Genomic DNA, 18,573 nt, shown 5'->3' on the forward strand with positions numbered 1-18,573 from the left:
AGGAATGCCGCCCGGCCCGCGGGTGGGGGCCGCGCTGAGCCCCACGGCCCCGCCTCCGCCCGCCCCTCCTCCACGCAGCCCGCAGGAGCGGGATGGGGTGGGGGCGCTCGGCCCGCGCTTCCCCACGCACACGCTACACCCCAAATCTAGTCTCAGTCATTTAGGGGGTGAAGTACGTTCCTTCCACACCCTGACTGGGTTAAAGAAATGAGTGGGGAAACTGAGGCAGTGGTTAGGGCTGAACACACTGATGGGGTGTTGACAGAATTTTCTGGAGCTGGTGACAAGGCTGTTGACACAGCCTAGGAGTCCTGGCGTCTGGCCTAGTGTATTGTCCACCTGTGAACTCAGAAAGGAAGTAAGAGTGAGTGAGTGAGTGAGTGTGTGTGTGTGTGTGTGTGTGTGTGTGTGTGTGTGCGTGGACAACCCCAGAGGAAGCAGGGACACTGACCAGGCCATCTTGTGGGGAAGACCGAGTTCAAGGGGCTTCCCTTATTTTGCCACTTTACAAGCAGAAAACCGTATTTGGAACACAGACCCAGAGCCACAGGAGAAAGACCAAGGCTCCTGACCCTGACTCAGTATCCCTGTCACTAGCCCATTTAGACTTATTGGCTCAGAATGAAGTTGAGCTCAGGAAAAGGGTACCCGGTGAGTCACTTGGTGTGCCCCCCCCCCCCAGTCTGACTCAACCGAGCTGATGAGAGAAGGGAAGACTGCCCCAGTACCAGGGAGCCCCCTGGGCACTCTGCCCATATGCGCTGGGCAGATTCTCCAGGGAAAGCAGGAGTGTGCCAGATATCAGGAAGAGCCCTGGCAGAGGAGCCAGGGGAAATGTGACTGGGGCAAGTGGGCAGGGCCAGGGGCAGGTGGGCATGAAGGGAGGCAGGCTGGGAGCCTAGGCAGGACTGGGCAGAGCATAAGCCCATTGAGGCAAGAGGCATGGGGTGAGAGCAGAGAATCTGAGGCAGTCACAGCTGCCATGGACAAGGGAAAGAGAAAGATGCATCTGTACATTAAGGAGAGGTCAGACGCGACCCCTCTGCTTTCCCAGCCTTCAAAACCAAGTAAGCTTAGTGCTGAGGGAAGACAGTTCTTAACTCAAGCCATGCCACAGCTGAGGCTTCGACTTTGTAGGTAAATCGTTTTACCATATTCCTCTCCTCCCAATCACAGTGAAAAGGAAGGCGATAGTGAACATCTTTGGGGGCTCTTTCCCCAAGGGCAGAGTGAAAGCAATGCCCATTGTGGACTTAAAACTGAGTTTAGGGGCTTTGGGGGAGGCGGTGCTTAGGATGACATTTCCACCAATCATTACTTTTTCTTCTCACCTATTGAGAAGGCCTCGCCCTTAGGTGAAGGGGGTTGGGGGGGGGGGCCAGAAACAAGGGACCTGTAGTGTATGGTGTGTGTGTCAGGGGGTGCCTCTGGGGCCCTGATAATGACAGGAGAGGTATAAATAGCTTGGGCCTGCAGCTCATGTTCTCTTGGCTGCCTGTGACGAGGTGCTCAGGAATTCCACTCTCCTATTGGCAACCCCCCTCCTTGTCTCCCAAACTGTCATTCTCCCCAGGCCACCTTCGTGCCACAGCCAAAATCCCCAGCAGGCACCAGCACTGTCTATTTGAGAGACTGAGCTCTCCTGTGGAGGGGTGCCTAGCTCTGGACACATAACTGGGCCTCACAAGGGAAGCTCCCCCCCCCCTCTGTGTGTGTGTGTGTGTGTGTGTGTGTGTGTGTGTGTGTGAAGGCAGACTTCTGATAGCCAGCTCTCGGATCCAGGAGCATTAGGCTCTGCAGTGGAAGAAACCAAAATATAGATGTAAAAAAAGAATGGATTACTCTCTGAACTACTGGAGAAGGAGAAAGGAGGTCGGACCAAGTACCCTTATAGGCCCTTAGATCTTAGTCTCATGTGTGTGGGGTGTTTTGGGGGTCCCTAGTCAGGCCAGAGACTCTGTTGGGATGGGAATGTTCGGAGAGAAGTTAGCAAGGGGAGAGACCTCCCAAGGATAGCCCCCCCCCTTCCGTTCATTATCTCACTCTGGGAAGATCTGTGTGCAGCCCCACACAAGAGGGAGCAAATGGTCAGCAGAGCAGGGCACAGAGTGCCAATGGATGATTCCCGGCACCCCCCTCCCCGAAACCTGAGCCTGTTGCTCTCCAGGATAAATCGGGGCCTGACTCAGGCCCCAGCAGCCTGTCACAGTCAGCCTACCCAGGAGCAGGCTGGTGACTCAGCCCTCAATATAGCCCATGAGCCCAGGCCCCAGCCTCAGCCATGCAGGCAGAACAGACCGTGCGCAATGCTGTCCTGGGGCCTGCCAAGGGGGGCCCCCACCCTGAGAAGAGCTAGTATGTTCTTCTCATAAGCCAGGCAGAGGTCCCAAGAGGGGCTTTACAGGTGGTTTCATCAGCTGAGTGTGTTTGAGAAGTTTTGGCTGGGGCCACAGGCTGTTTATAGCCCCCTGACTTATCTGTTGACCTATCTCAGGAGACCAAGTTGCCTGGGTCATCACCTGGGCCTGCCTCTCCCATCCAGGGACACTACTTATCAGTCACCAGCAGTGGTGTTGACTTGGGTTGAAGCCATTGGAGTGAATCAAATATGCCATGTTTGGAAATTTTGAGTTTTGGAATCAGGGACATTTCCATGGTCACCTGTAATGATGCTAAGCCTGGTGAGTAGGGATCCTGACAGTTAGTGGTACTGTAGCCTGGCCTGGATGTCAGGCAGAGTGGTAGAGGGGAGAGACACAGAGCTGAATCCCAGTCTCTCCACTTCTAGCTCTGCAGGTTACATAACTTTAGTGGGTTACATAACTCTTTTGAGTCTCTATTTCTCATCTGTAAAATGGAGTTAATAGCATCCTCAAAGGATGTGTAGAGACAAGAAACAAACAAAACAAAAAACAAAAGCATGGACGATGACTAGTGTGGTACCTGGCACTTATTAGGGTACTGCAAGATCTCATCTGCTGCTGTCTAAGACACTAAATTCCTCTGAGGAGCAGAGTCCTTCCTCACAGCTGTGTGTCCAGATCTCCATGCTGTTCCTCTCACCTTTTCTTTGCATCCTAACACTTAACCTGCCAGAACCAGCAGTACTGTGCTCTTTAGAGACACCTACCTGGCCCCAACAGCAGCTGTACTTGGCAGAAGCTGCAGGTGCCACTCTGGGGGACTGCATGGGGAGCCTGGCCTGCAGGCAGTGGGTAGAAAGCAGACAGCTATGCAGAGGGCAGAGGCACGGGCTCTTCATTCTAACTGTACCCAGATTCCGGTGCCTGCCTGCTTGTGGTTTTGAAGACACACTTTCTCTAGATTTCAAATCAGCTTCTATCTTTTAAAGCTAAGTCAAGTGAACGTTTCACATTTAAAAGACCTGTTTCATGTGCTCTGGGAACACAGGGTTAATAAGACCTGAAGGCACCAAGTCCAAGCCAAATGAAGAGGCAGAAGGTGTGTGTGTGTGTGTGTGTGTGTGTGTGTGTGTGTGTGTGTGTGTGTGTAAGTGCCTGCGGAAGCCAAAAGAGGGAGTTGGAGTTACAGGCAGTTGTAAGTTGACTGATATGGGTGCTGGGAACTGAACTCTGGTCTTCTGAAAGAGCAGAAAGCTCTCTCAATTGCTGAGCCATGTCTCCAGCCCTAGGGCAAGGTTCTAAAATGAGGAGAAGGCCAGGTATCCTAAAAGGAACAATTGTTTGTGGGGAAAGACAGGCCACATTCTGTCATGATCCAGGCTTTTGATCCAGGTCTTTTGGCAGATGGACTGCCTACCAGAACCTTGTCTTCTAATTTCAAATGGTTTTGGTGATCCTCCATGCCATCTGAACTGCGATCTACTGTTACTGATAGGTGGCTCACATGGAGTAGAGCCAAGCTGCAAAGGAGTGGAGCTTCCTAGAAGATTCAGATGAGCTGAGCTGCAAAGACTCTGAGACCAGCCAAGCTACCCGGAAGAGGCTGAGACCAGCTGAAGAACTTGGAGAGGACACTCTCCAACACGCTGTAACTGCCTGCAGGCTGTGCAGTGTACTCCAGATTCCCAGCTTTTGTGAGCTGTCACCCATGCTGGGGTGGGCTTTGGCGATGCAGCCATCTTTGAGTCATTTCTGCTCCTGTAAGTGACCCCTCTCCCATACTCCTGTAAGTAACCCTAATAAAACTCGTTGCTTCACCAAGTTGGACTTCAGTGATATCTGTATTTAAGTCTGTCATGAGTTCCCTAGTGAGTAGATGCGTGTTGTTGAGACTCCCTAGGAAAAGTTTGTCTTACAACAGAGGCAGAAGGAGAGGTTTCAAGGTCATAAAAGCCATTCTGTTCACTGTGGTTTAAGAAAACAGTTGGGGGTCTTGCATGTGGAACAATACTCTCGAGGAACAAAATCATAAAGGAAGGGAAGTACATAGAAGCCTGAATAAACTGTCCCAGCCGAGCTGCTACCTCCTTTAAGATACATTTTCAATCCTGTTCAGCATTAAGCTCCAGGAGGCTGACCTTGAAAGATTACATTACCTTGGCATATCTGTTCTCTGGTTCACTGATAGTTTCAGTCAATGAAATGCCACTGGAATACAGGAAGATGGGAGGAAAGGGTACTAAACTTCCCTCATCATCATAGATCTGGTACAGCACTCCTTCCTGTCAGGATCCCTTCTCAGGGCTCCAGCTTCTAAAAAGTATCATTTGTGTGTCAGGTATGCACACCATGGCACACATTCGGAGAATCGGTTTTCATTCCACTGAGGGTTCAGAGAATTGACCTTAGGTCGTCAGGCTTGCTCAGTATCCTAGTTAGCTTCAGCTGTCAATTTGACATAGGCTAAAGTCATCTGAGGGAGTCTCAGCTGAGGAGGATTGCTAGGATCAGGCTGGCCTATGACCATGTCTGTGAGGGATTGTCTTGACTGATAATTGATGTGGGAAGGTCCAGCCCACTTTGGGTGCCAGAATGCATGGCAGTTGGGCCTGGACTGCACAAGCAAGCTAGCAAAGTGAACTGGGGAGCAAGCCAGCAAACAGCGTTCTTCCACAGGTTCGGATTTGGGCCCAGGCCCTGACTTCTTCAATAATGGATTGTGACCTGAAGTGTAAGTCCCTTCTTCCTCCTCCAGCCTAGGGTGGTAACAACCTTTCACTGCTGTTAGGACCTGGGTACCTCACAATGTCTCCTTGGTTCTCCAGTCTTCCACACATAATTGCTTCATGAAATTCTCTTCAGTCCAAGCGCCAAGGGTCTTATTTGCTGCCAGGCTCATGACTAATTAATTAAAATGTCTCCAAAGTTGAGTCTCTGGAGTCAGAGGGCTAAGGCACAAAGGCTCCATGAAGATCTTCTGAGGGTGCAGAAGCTGAGAGGTCTTTTCTTTGCCCATTGCCCCCTGCCCCACACTTGGGGTACCCAGTTCCCTCCAGTTCTTTGTTAAGAGTTCCCTGAGATAGGGTTAAACAGGGACAGCTCAGTCTCTCTGTGATTCAGCTGGCAGCAAAGACAGTCAACCTCATTTCTGCAAAGTCTAGACTCTTAGGTGGGATACTCGGTTGCGGGGTGATTGCTCTGTTCAGTGTTGTGTGAAACATTTAATGAAAAAAAAAAAAGCCACACATGTCTCATGTAATTAGGTTGACATTTAATGACAAGGAACCCAGGTTCTTACACAAGGCAGGTGGTTAGGAGCCAGCAACTCCCATAAGCTTTTCCAGTCTGAGTGGCTGAGGCAAAGGAGATGGGACACATGTGTGGGTTGGGGGCTCTGCACAGTGTGTTCTGCCCAAAGGGAAGGGTGGTAGCCTCTGGGATCTGCCCTCTGGGCTGGCCAGGGTGTGCCGTCACTTCATGTAGCAGTATTCTGTATCTTGCGGCCGCATGTTGGGTAACACATACAGAGCCACTGCAGCGATCGCCAAGAATACTACAGGCTTCCACATCCCAAACATGTTCTGTGGGGACCAAAGAACAACAGTGAGTTCCAAGCCTTCTGAACCCCTCCTTAAGCCAGAAATCACCTGCCTGCTAGAGAGCTCGCCTCAGGGACATTATAGCTTAACCCTCTCTCTCACCTCCTGGGTAATCATGGAGACTACGATCTTTTCATTCTGGCACCACTAGTCTGTGGCCGGATACTGTATGTATCACTTAGGTTATTTCTGAATCTGTGCTTGATTTGACCGTGTGTGTGTGTGTGTGTGTGTGTGTGTGTGTGTGTGTGTGTGTGTGTAGAAGCACATCTCATGAGCTTTATGTAGAAGTGAGATCTTAGGTAAGAGGAGGAGGGGTGAGGGCATGAGAGGAGGTGACCAGAAGCAACCAGATGCTCTGTAGAATGAAGGAGTGCATTGGTAGCCAGGGACTTTAGGTCAGATGGCGTTATTTCTAGGAAGTCCAGGGGAACCTGCTGCCGGTCCTGGGAAGCAAGTATCAAGAGCCAACACATACAGTCCTCACCCCAGCTCTCCACATTCAGTCACTAGGTCATGGACTGACCTAGCATGCACTTAGAGTGTGCTAAGGCTACTAAACTCTCCAACTGCTGGTCAACCCTGATGATTCATGGGTAGCAAATGATACCATAAGACGATATTCAGGAAACATGAAAATAAGAGAAATGAGAGAAAATGTTCCCATCTTTACTATTCTTTCCCCTGTATTGTTTGAATCACAAGTCATGCCATAAGGGAAAAGTAAGGTGGCTTGAAGAAAAAAATGGAGTACAGCCCATTAAAGCTGACAACATATTTGCTTAGAGAATAACTGATCTAAAGGAAAAATTCAAGCTAACTTCAAAGAGCAAAGATAATCTCCCAAATCTGTAGGAATAGTTACTAAGAAGAGAATATGTAAAATGAAAAAACTTAATGTTGAAGTCAGTGTACCGAATAATCCATACAGGAAACTTGAGACAGAACCAGGAGGATGCATGGATACTGGTCATATACGCCTGGTCTACATGTCAGGCTCTCTCAAGACAAAGGGACACTCTAGAAAAAATGTTGACTCCAGCTTCGGTAGCACACATAATCCCAGCGCTTGGCTACACGGCCAGTCGGAGGCCAGTCTGGGCTTCATGAGATCCTGTCCCAAACCCCAGAAAACCTCCAGATACCACAGTAGCTGAGGAGCTACTGATGGCTGACGGATGCTGTGAGATGGATAGGTGTGTGTGTGTGTGTGTGTGTGTGTGTGTGTGTGTGTGTGTGTATGCGTGCGCTTGTAGATGCAGCTACTCCTGTTAGTAGCTCAGGTGGGTGGCCCGACATCCATGTGCATACGGACAACACTGGGTTGGCTGAGCTATCTGAGTCTCCCAAAGAGCCTCTGGACCTTCTAGCAGCCACAGGCTTCTGGATGTATCACCAGACTGACAGATTAAGGAGATCATATCCGGACTTCAGCAAGGTGTCTGACAAGATGTCCTTGAAGCCCTGGCAGACACAGGCAGACCGACAAGAAGGATAACAGCACAGTCTGCTGCACGGCCATTTCTTAAGTGGCCAAACTGCTGAACAAAGAGGCCCTGGCAAGACAAGCCTCTACAGGCTGGGTCCTTCCCTGCAATCTGGCCGGACACAAAGGCAGCGGCCTTGTCGTCCCTGAGGATGTGAATGGAGCTAGCAGAAAAGAGGAATATGTGAAAACACAGAGTCAAGGTAAACAACCAACCAAACAACGCCCCCCCCCCAAAAAAAAAATTCATAGGTCACAGGAGTGAACTGCAGCTAACAGAGAAGAATGGAAAATTTGGCCCAATCAAGTGTTAGCACAGAACACGAGAGGATACTTAGTGTACACAGTATACAAGAGGTTTAGAAACGAGAATGAATGAATGAGTGAATATTAGTTACCAGGAGAGCCACCCAGGGTGAAGGTTGTGCAAGCAGAACAGGATAACAGTATAATCTGTGTGTATCTGTTGTGCCTGGGGCCAACCAATGGGAGGTGCTCAGAATGAGAAGAGACGGTCAGTAAGGGCTGGGGATGGAGTTCAGTTGGTAGAATACTTGTCTAGTGTGTATAAAGCCCTGGACTTTATCCCCAGCACCCCCAAACCTCAGTGTGGTGGCACACACATACAATCCCAGTAACCCAGAGGTGGCGGCAGAGGATCGGGAGTTCAAGGTCATCCTCCTCTACATATAATTCGAGGCCAGTGTGGGCTACGAGAGACCCTGCTGAAAAAAACAAAATCACAAAACAAAATGTCGGGGGAGGAAGCGGGCAGTGGAAGCGCTAAGAGCCAAACAGAGGGTTGGTTGTTTTTTCCTGAGACAGGGTCCTTACTTGTAGCCCAGGCTGGTCTCAAAGTCCCATCTTCCTGCCTCTCTAACTGAAGTGATAGGATTACAGGCACACGTCATCACACCCTGCCAAGAGTCTAACTTTAGAACTGTTAATAACAACTCCTTACAGTCATATGCACAAGTCCTGGTTGTAGTCAATGTCTACACTTTAGTTTTATCGCGTGTAAAATGAAACAGTAAGGGCTTCCTCAGAGGATTGCTGGAGGACTAAATTAGTCCACATATGTACTGGGACTAGAGAAGTGACCGGCACACAGCACATGCTGTTTAAGTGCATGCTTTTTTGTTTCTCACATGGTTTTAAAAATTGAATATAATCTATTTTTCTAATTTTAAAAAGCATTATTTATTTATTGGGGTGTGTGTGCATGTGGAGGTCAGAGGACAACTTGTAGGAGCAGGTTCTCTGTTATGTGGATCCCAGGGAAGAAACTGAGGCAAGCGCTCTTGCCCTTGGGTCATCTTTCTGACAGGCTTTACACATTATAAGAAAGGCGGGTGGAGTCAGCCTTCGTTTACCGTGGAAGAAACTGAAGTCTAACCATGTATGTTGTTCCCTGGGACAAAGCTAACGGGGACACAGACTTGGTCAAACTCTTACACTTGTCACTACCTTCTACACTATGATGCCTCGAGACCTGGGCAGGAGCTGTACACTGGGGACCTGGCCAGAGCTCAGGGCACAAAAGGCTCCCCAGAGAACTCTTAACCACAGTTCCTTCCCTGACTCTGATGGGCATGGTGGGGCCTGGCAAAAGGCTGCGGCGGAATCCCTTGGGTCTTACTCCATAGGGACTCCAGAGACTTCTGGAAGTCTGCAGGAGAACAGGTGTAAGCAGAGGTCCCCACCCTGGAAGAAGCTAAGACTGCTGTGGGAAGTAACTGAACAGCCTAAAGGAGAGAAAGAGAAGGACTGAAGGGCAGGGGTGTGAGAAGATTGAGGAGGGAGAAGAGGAGGCCAGCCTCGAGGGGAGGTAAGGAAGGTGGCTCAGCAGGGAAAGTCCCCTGTTGCTAAGCTGATGACCTGAGTTCCATCATTGGGACAGACGGGCCAGAAGGAAAGAAACAGACCCTGAAAGTTGTCCTCTGACCTCCATACACCAGCTCACCAAATAAACGTAGTATGTATATATATATGGAAATGGTGAGGGTGTCACCAACAGAAGCTGTCACTCTGAAACTTTGCATTAAGCCAACTGCACTTTATTTAGAGAAGAAGAGAGAGAGAAGTAGCAGAGTCTGAGAAGGAAGTCAAAATTGAACTTACAGGTTTCAGGAGGCAGGTGGAGCCACAGGCTCCTACCTTAGCCCATCAAACAATCTTCATCCTAAACTGGCAATTCTCTCAACAGACTGGATTACATGAGCTAGGCCAATGGAGAGGTGCCCAGAATACATCAGTCTTGATTTCCTGAGAACATTTACATCTGTAGTCATTAGGAACTTTTCACCAATATCACATCCTCTCCAGAAGCCTGGCTTGAGAAGCCAATTATAATGGAATCTGGTCCCCCAAAGGAATGAACACAACTGAACATAATTTTGTGGGATTTTGTTGTCATTTTTCTGGTAACCAGAAGTTCCAAACTAGAAACCTTTTAAGGTGGAAATATATAATATAGTAGGGATTCAGTTTTACTTCTGTCAAAGTGGAAGGACCAACTGAGGGTACCTTCATCCAAATGTTCCTGAGAGGGTCACAGGATCACAGCTCCTTGGACCTCCTCTGTCACCCTTAACACAGGGAGCAATTCCTTCTGGATTGAAACAATGGCAAAAGCTTGTCTCTGGGGTTTACACAAAGACAAAGCTCAGGCCTGCCTTGCAGGCAAACATGAGCTCATCAGAAGTAGCTTAGGAGCTTTGTCCGTAGCAACAGAGATGTGCCAAGGGCAGAAACTCAAACTGTACCTCTGGTAAGCATTCCAGCAGCTACCTGTACATTATGTACCTCATGACATGCTCAAGAAGGCTGGTAGGCTTTGCAGCAAAGAAAAGGCCAGGGCTACAACTCAGACCTGAGCACTGCCTATTATGTTGCGGGAGAAGTAAGAAGCTGAGGGAAGAGGAAGCTATACCAGTACCTGGGTTAGGACGCTGTCTCAGCCCACCAGCACCAGAGCAGAGCTGATATGACCACCAGGCCTACAAGAGGCAAGGAGAATATGGGGGGATCTGGGGCAGGGGATGGCTGCAGCATGTCAAATGAGAAGCACAGGAGAGACCGGGAGACGCGTGGTTGTATGAAAAGACACAAACACACAAATCCAACAGATAATGAAGATGAGAAAACAAAGGGAAAAGAGAAAAAAATCAAAGGTTAAAAACCACACAAGCTGGAGCAATAGCATTTCTTCTCTGCTCTCAGAGCCTCCAGACGAGCAGAGGAGTTAGTTCCTCCTGCTGGCAGCCTGCAACAGTTGCAAAACTGAGTTAAGCAGCAGACAGGTCCAAAGTAGCTCTCTGGACCAGTTCTCTCCAGTCATGTGCAGCTCACATCTTGTCAAGCAGAAGTTACCTGCACCTAGATCTTTCTTGAGTCAGACACTGGAGAGGTGAAGCTTCAGCCAAGACAGTGGGCTTCCTTGCAAGAATTGGGTAGATACTTCTCCTGGATCACTCCAGGAAGAGCTGTCTTCAGCCAGGCCACCTACTAGCTTTACTTTCCACCAGTTTCAGTGTATGCAGAGCTCTGGTTCCTATGATCCCCTAGGAATTTAATGCTTTTGCTTTGTGAGACAAAACACAGTACTTCAACCGAACAATGGAGAAAGTTACTTCTTTGACTGTTACACAGAGAAACTGAATCTGTACTCAATAACATGAATGCCAGTTGAGCTGTCTGCAAAAGATTCAGGACCCACTGGGGCAAAAGGGTATCTTCATGTGTATTTCAACAATGTATCTGAAGTACAAAAGTCAAGCTTAGATTTAGAAAAGTGGTTCCCGAGGTCAAGAAGTCTATAAGCTCTGAACCAGTCTGTGTTAGGACATGGTTAAGTTCCAGAGAAATACTGGCCTGAGGAAGGGCTACAGTCACTCCTGTTTACATGCTAAGTAACAAGTCCTCCTCCTCATGGTTAACAGGGAACTAACTGGACCAGGAACCAGTCGTGCAGACTGAACTGCTAGAAAATTCCAGGTATCTATAAAGTGAATGGGCTAACCCATCACAAAAGACAGTTTTCTGCACTGTAACCTTGGGACTTAGCTAACTAGCCTCAGAGTAGGAATTCAGCTGATGCATACCAATGGAAATGTATCAGTTTTTAAAAGATGAAAATACTTCTGGAAGCAGCTAACTTACTTTGTCATCTGCATATACCCCAAGATTCCTCCCTCCAACCTCTCAGAGATCCAGGGACTAAAGGGTTAGAATAGTGGTTAATGGCAGACTGGCTAGTGTCCCTGCTGTGCAGACAGAAACTTCGAGTATCACCGTTCACTCCCTCCCCGAGACCCAACTCTCACATCCTATGACATGCGAAACCTGGCGAGTGATTCAAGCCTACATGCCACAACACTAACAAGGGTTAACCTCATAGGGCATCATGGGAAAAAGAGGATGAAGTGACTTGCTGAGGCTAGCAGGATGAAGGGCTTACACCATCAAGGTCCTCTGTGTGAGGGAGGGATGAGGGGACACTGTTGATATAGGGAGGCGACGGCAGTGTAATGAAAGGACACATGACCTCCACCTTGGTTCCAAGAAAAGGGAGTCATTGTGCCATGGCTCCACAGCCAATTAGTCTAAGCCTTCCATTTTCCTCAGAAAGACTACCTTCACCAACCCCTTTCCCATTCCCATGCCCAGCACATACTCGCTGGCCTCTACTCCTGTCAAAGTGTACCCCTGGCCGAGCCACTCCTGAAAACCAGGGCCTCTGGGCCCCAGGCTCATTCCCACTGGATCCAGCCTTGGCTGTGGTTACCTTTCTGCTCTCAGAAAGCGTAAGAGGGCTGCCTTCCTCAGCAGTCTCAGAAGACTCCTCATCTTCACTGTCTTCTCTGGGCTCCTCACAGTGTCCACCCTCATCTTCTGTGGGCTTGGGCACTGCCCTGGGCTCAGCTGGCTTAGTAGCTGGTTCACACAAATCCTTCTTGTCTTGTTTGTCCTTCCTTTTCGCCTCTTCCAGCTCCTTTTCCTCTTTCTCTAGCTCCGCTAACTTCTTCTGGCTGGCCTTATAGTACAGCACCACCTCCAGACTCTGCGGGGGTGGAGGCAGGGCAGGGCGGGGCTGCGGTTACCTGTAAAGAAGCTAACCCTCAAGACAGGCTACTCTCCCGCCAGAAAGCTCTGCTTGGACCACATGAGTGCCCCACTGCGCAGGACTGTGTTTTGGGACTACAGGCTAATCTTTCCAAGGGCGATGAGGAGGCCAGTCACATTTAGTATGGTGAGCCAACGCTTCTTTATTTGGCCATTAAGCCATTTTAAGCGGTTAACCATGATTCAAGAGTCTTGGGGTCCTGCTCCTCAACTGTTGCTGTCTACCCTTACTGGTGATTTTTATCACACGCAATCCTCTTGACTAAATTTCTTTCTCTCTGTCTATTGATCATGGAACTAGGAACAACAGGAATCTTTGAGATGAGTTAGGCTAGTGAAAGCGGCTACTGGTCAGTCTCCCCAGAGCACCCAGGAAAGTGGGCAAACTCTTATGAAGACAGAACTCCTGCAAAAGCCTTCCTCAAGTACCGTCCTTGGTGGGAATTGTTAGTGGCAATGACCCAGGGCCTCCCCATCCACCTGCCTCCCTGGCCACTGAGGATGCAACTCACCTCTTCCTTCTCTGAGGTGCTCTCGGAGCTCTCCGAGCACGCCCTGGTCACCTTCTTATTCTGAACTCCATTGGCATTCTTGTTCATGTTCTTATTACCATTCTTCCCCCTGCCTTCTGAGCTAATGGAGGGCCTGTTCTCTTTGAGCTGGCGGAGTTCTTCCTGGCAGCACTGCAGCTGCCCCTCCAGCTGTTCCTGCACTGCCAGGAGCCGCCCCTGCTCATCCATGCTAGCCTGGTATTGCAGCTGCAGCTCCCGCAGCTTAGTCTGCAGTTCTTTGATCTGTTGGTGGTGGGATTCCAGTTATCCACAGCAGTCCCACCCAGTCATCCCAGGCCCTCCGGAATCACCGCCTCGCAAGTCTCCCTGCTAAAGCTCCCAAGGAGGTGGACAGTAAGAAATTCAAGTAGGTAACGAAACCTAGGCAGTTTCACAGATAGCTTTCCCCCTAAGTTGAGGTACCTGAAGGTCTGTATCTAGCATGATTAAAAAAATAGTATTAAATCTAAATATTATTATGTTTTTGATCATCACCTTTCTGAGGGATAACTACAGAGCTATAGAACTGCCACCACTTCTGAACCTCAGGCATTTATTATTATCAAATTCTTTTCCCAGGGTCTCCAACCTCACCCAGTCCATTCCTCTAATAGATAGTTACGTAGGGAATTGCTGCATACACTTGGCAGCAGGCTGGGATCCTGCCCCTCCCTCCTGGTAACACACAGTTATAAGCCTGTCCCCTTAGTCTCAGGTTGTCTTCCTGGGCTGATGGCAGCCTATGGTCTGTTCAGGAAGCACCATCGGTAAGCACTAGGCTCTGTGGCCATCACTCTCTGGATCTGTCCCATCTCTCCCAGGCACATATGCCATGACCCTCTCACTGGACAGTGAATCATGGCTGGTCAGAGTCCTGTCCCTGAAGTGTATATAATCTAGTTGAAAAACAAAAAAGACAATGAATTCAAAATAATGAAAGAATATTGGCAAGTAAAAAAAAAATACAGATCCATACAAGTGCTCTGGGGCACAAAGTCAAAGAATAGAAGCAGCAGAGGGAGGAGAGGACTGGTGGACCAGTATGTCCCAGCACAGTGAGAGGCATCCTTCACCTGACAATGTCCATCAGCTGCAGCGCACGCCCCTCCCCGCCTCAGTCTCTCCAGGGGTTCTGGGAACTTCCAAGAGCCTGCCTCTGCCTCAGTTACCTCACTCTTGTCGTTCTGGGGAGCCGCGGGCTTCTCAAGGCTCCCCATGCACTCTTTCAGGTCCTTCTCACAGCTCTCCAGCTCATCCTTCAGCTCCTTCTGCTTCACCAGCAGCTTGCTCATCTGCTCCTGCAGCTGGCTGTGGTCCTCCTGGCTCACCTGGTACAGGGCCTTCACTGCCTGCAACTTGGTCAGCACCTTGGCCACTGTTTCCTCAAAGTGCTGCAGGGGTTGGGGAAGCGATGATGGCACCCCAAGAAGCATTTGATCTCTGCCCTACACTTTGCTAGGCCCTTCCCTAGAGCTGCCTAGGAGAGACTGTATTTCTTCCCAGAAAGAACATCCTGACTATGTTCCAAGTCCTGAACCCTGGGGTCTTTGAATCAGGCCACCTCTGTCAGGAGTGAGGGGAAGCAGGGCGACCCTGAGCAGAAGCCTTCCATACTTCAGGAAGTCTTCCAGGCCAGCTCTGACCTTACCCTACCTCACTCCGTATGCCCTTCCCCCAGTGATGTTCCTCTCAAAGATGGAAACCCATCCTGCCCTCTGACCAATCATCTGGCCATGGTTACCTCTATGTCCTCAGGCTCAGCTGGGTCCTCATCAGCACCACTGCTAACGTAACTCTTGTGAAAGGTTTCAGAGCTACCAGTGCTGGCAAAACTCTTCTTATAGGCAACACTTGTGCTGCTGGAGCCGTAACTCTTCTGAAAGGCCTCATTGGAGCTGCTGCTGCTGCCGTAGCTCTTGAGGAGGCTTTCGTGGCTGGCCCTGGAGCTTTCGTAGCTCTTTTGGAAACATTCATTGTCCTCGATGGTGCTGTCATAACTCCTGTGGAGGCTTTCACTGCTGGGGGGCATGCTGCCCGAGTTCTTCCTGCTGGACCCGAGACTCATTTTTATGGTCGGGGACTGAGTCTGGAGCAGCTGTAGCTCCTCCATGCAGAGCTGCAGCTCAGCCTGCAGCCTCTTCCGCTCCTCCAGCAGCCGCCCATGCTCCTGCTGCAGCAGCTCCTGCTGCTTCTGACTGGTGTCATAGAGCACCTGCAGAGCCTGCAGCTGGTCCATAAGCACCTTGGACTAGGGGGAGGCAGGGGAGCAGGAGACAGCACCATTACTCTGAGCCATTTCAGGCCTTTTAGCTGCCCCTCTCCCAGGGCAGCTGTACGCACACACCTCAGTCTCACAAGGCCTTTGCCTTTGACTTAACCTACAAGTGACTGGTATATGCCAGTTTTCTGCTCCTTTGGGAAAATCTCCCCAGGGCAGATACTCAGTGATCTTAGGTGTGGGAGCGCGCAGAGGTTTCCTAGTGAGATCTGAGCTTGCTTTACCCAGCAGAGCTGCATTAGAGGATGACTTGGCCACGTGCAAGGTCACCAGGTATTTGGGATGGCCTGGACTTGCTGTGCTGGGGGAGGTCTTTTGCTCCACCCTTTCCTTGGCATTCCCTTAAAAAGTCCCTTAGTGGGGGCTGGAGAAATGGCTCAGAAGTTAAGAGCAGTGACTGCTCTTCCAGAGGTCCTGAGTTCAATTCCCAGCAACCACATGGTGGCTCCCAACCATCTGTAATGAGATCTGGTGCCCTCTTCTGGCCTGCAGGCATACATGCTGTATACATAATAAATAAATCTTAAAAATAAAATAAAATAAAATACAAAGTCCCTTAGTAGAGACAGAGGGAGCTGGTGAGTTTGGACCCAGGCCCTCCCGAGGCTATCCTGTGTTTTCTGTCTCTCCTCTATCCTTCTACCTACAAATTCCTCGTTTCCCCTTCTCAAGAGTACCCTGGGAGAATAAGAGGGAGCCGGCCTCCCTGGCTCCTGTTTCTGTCGGTTTCTGTACTCTGGCATATCTTCCTCCTTGAAGCAGTGTAAGTGGGTCTCAAGAACACTCTGGCTCCATCATTTTAAATCAAGTGTACCCACTATCGTGATCTTTAGGCTCAGTCCTCTCCCCACCCTTCATGATAAAGTTAGCCCAGCTGGAAACCTGTGAATATGAATTCCTTCCTTGGAAGATACAAGCTTGGAATCAAAGTCTCGCTACCCATTAGTCCCTGTACCATCTGCACGATTATGTATCTGGCCTCGAGGTATGTTTTCCAGGCCCAGTGGATATTCAGCATTAGATATAGTTGGTTAAGGAAATAGTTTATACCTGGTTTCCCAGTCCCTATGTTACCCAGGCTTTTTAGTCTGGATAGCTGACGCCCCTGGAATGATCAAGCCCAATAGTGTGGACTTCTGCTACTTCCTGGTCCCCCTTGTTCATGTAGCCTGAACTGAAACTGTCTACCTGCTCTGTCTACCTCAGACCAAATTTATTCTCCAACTCTGAACAGACTTGTATAGAAATTTCTACCTATCTTACCTCATAGACATGACCACCTGGCAGTGCATGAGAAACACTGATTACCTGCCAAGTCCCTGTGTCCTGGCCTGGACAGTGTGGCCAGTACCACCAACCTATCTGGTTTCCTTGGAGAGAACTGGGCCCAGATTTGTTCATGGAGCCTCAAAGGGTTAAGAACTCAGAAAATGGAGTAGACTTTCCAGCTCTTACAAAAAAGATGACACATTTAGGGCCAGTGCAAAGGAACCAAAACAAACACTGAATTGATCCTACCACACATCTTGAAAATGCCATGTTGATAGGGCTGAATGCAGTGGTCAGACAGACTTTTGGATCATTTGGGCTCTGTTCTAGCTGCTGAGTACACTTCAGCTCTTAAAATCATCCTATAATTCCAAACATCAAACCAGAGTGTGTGCCTCTGGAGAGATTCTCAGGGCATCTAAGTACAGTGGCAGCTTACTGGAGCCGATGGAGGAGCCTGACACTGCTTCCTGTCCACACAGGCCTCCCTGACTCCTCTTCCCCCTCTCCTTGCCACACTGCTGTACTCATGAGGACCATCTCCCTTCCTTCTGCTGTGGTTACCTTGTTCTCACAGTTGGAGGATTTAGGCCCTTTGGCATCATGAGGGCTCACCAACACTTCCTGGAAATTAGACTCTTTGAAACCTCGAAGTTCACTGTGTGCCTCTAACTGTTCCTTTAACACACTCTCTTGGTTCTTTATCAGTTTTCTTTGTTCATCCTGCATGCTTTGGTAGAGCAGCTGCATCTCACACAGGTCTTGCAACTTTGAAAGCAGCTCCTGACTCTGAGTAGGGTAGAGGAAGGAAATGTGAAGAGTCATGGGAGAGTCTCCCTCCTAGGCCCATCCCTGCCAGGCTCCATCTCTTTATTGATTCACATAGCCCTTCTTTCTACAGAGCTGCGCTAAGTGAATAAAAAGATTCCTATATGTGGATAGACTTTCCAGTTCACAAAGTGATTTTCAGGTGCGCTTGCTCCAGATGGACCAAATATCTAAATATACAGTGTGCACAGATTTAATACAGAATATGAAATATATTTTAAGGCTTAAAGCCCTTATGAAGAAACACCCAAATCAGCTCTGCAGGTGGAATGGTAAGAAAGGAAGAAGTGATTGGCCAAGGAAGGAAAATGCTCACTCCCCATTTCTTTTTCCCATGAGCAGTTAGACCTGGAGCTTCTCCAAGCTGCCTCCCCGGGTCACTGGTCTCACCCTGGTAATGAGTACCTTCTGCAAGAGGCCACACTTGGGCTGCGGGAACGTGAGCCTGTGCAGCTCCTCCTGCAGCTGACCCTGCTCCTCCTGCAGTCTCCTCTGATCCTCCAGGATTTCACACTGCTCCCTCTGCAGATGCCCGATCTCCTGCTGGCAGGCTTTGAACTTGTCCTGCAGCTCGGTCAGTCTGGACAGCAGTGCATCACACTATGGGCGGGGACGGTGCGGGGAGTGATGACTATGTAAGGTATATTTAGGACTGACTCCCCTGTGCAGACCAGACCGCCATATAAAGGGGACCCACTGGGTAGCTTTGAGCAATCTGCCCTGTGCTCTCAATGTCTATGCTCTGAGTTTCATCCGCCAGTCCGCTCAGAGGTGGCCTGAGAAACCGTGATCTCAGTGCCGTTCCCGTCCCGGCCCTTTCCTGTGACACACTCTCCACCCCACACTGGAGGGAATTCTAGTTCAAGCCACTCTGTCGGCTGTCTTAGACTTAATTTATTTTCCTCATCTTAACTTTGATCTAATGTTTCCTAGTTTTGTTTTCCTCACTTCTATCCCCCATACTAGGGACTGAACTTGGGGCCTCATGAATGCTCAGGCAGTCAGTGAGCTGTGTTCCCAGTCTTAATCATACTGTGAGGCCTTTAGAAAAAATGAGCTCTTGCTGAACTGCGGT

General features: G+C 49.5%; 1 protein-coding gene across 10 annotated transcripts in view; it reads right to left on the bottom strand.

Annotated features, from left to right (window-relative positions):
* Window positions 1-5,614: 5,614 nt before the first annotated feature.
* Ccdc136 (coiled-coil domain containing 136) overlaps window positions 5,615-18,573 on the bottom strand; it is a 31,849-nt gene continuing 18,890 nt past the window's right edge. For 4 of the 10 annotated variants that reach the window (XM_036180421.1, XM_036180424.1, XM_036180427.1 and 1 more), the window contains 7 exons: window positions 17,904-18,098; window positions 17,235-17,459; window positions 14,865-15,371; window positions 14,293-14,514; window positions 13,085-13,366; window positions 12,235-12,510; window positions 5,615-5,944 (listed from right to left, as the gene is read on the bottom strand). In XM_036180421.1, the coding sequence (XP_036036314.1) occupies window positions 5,834-5,944; window positions 12,235-12,510; window positions 13,085-13,366; window positions 14,293-14,514; window positions 14,865-15,371; window positions 17,235-17,459; window positions 17,904-18,098 (1,818 nt within the window). In that variant the 3' untranslated portion in view covers window positions 5,615-5,833. Of the gene's footprint in view, window positions 5,945-10,386; window positions 10,494-12,234; window positions 12,511-13,084; window positions 13,367-14,292; window positions 14,515-14,864; window positions 15,372-17,234; window positions 17,460-17,903; window positions 18,099-18,573 lie in introns of all 10 variants that reach the window. The other 6 variants (XM_036180422.1, XM_036180425.1, XM_036180426.1 and 3 more) reach the window with 6 other exon arrangements.

Source organism: Onychomys torridus, chromosome 3 (genome assembly GCF_903995425.1).
Source record: "Onychomys torridus chromosome 3, mOncTor1.1, whole genome shotgun sequence".
Classification (NCBI taxonomy): Eukaryota; Metazoa; Chordata; class Mammalia; order Rodentia; family Cricetidae; genus Onychomys; species Onychomys torridus.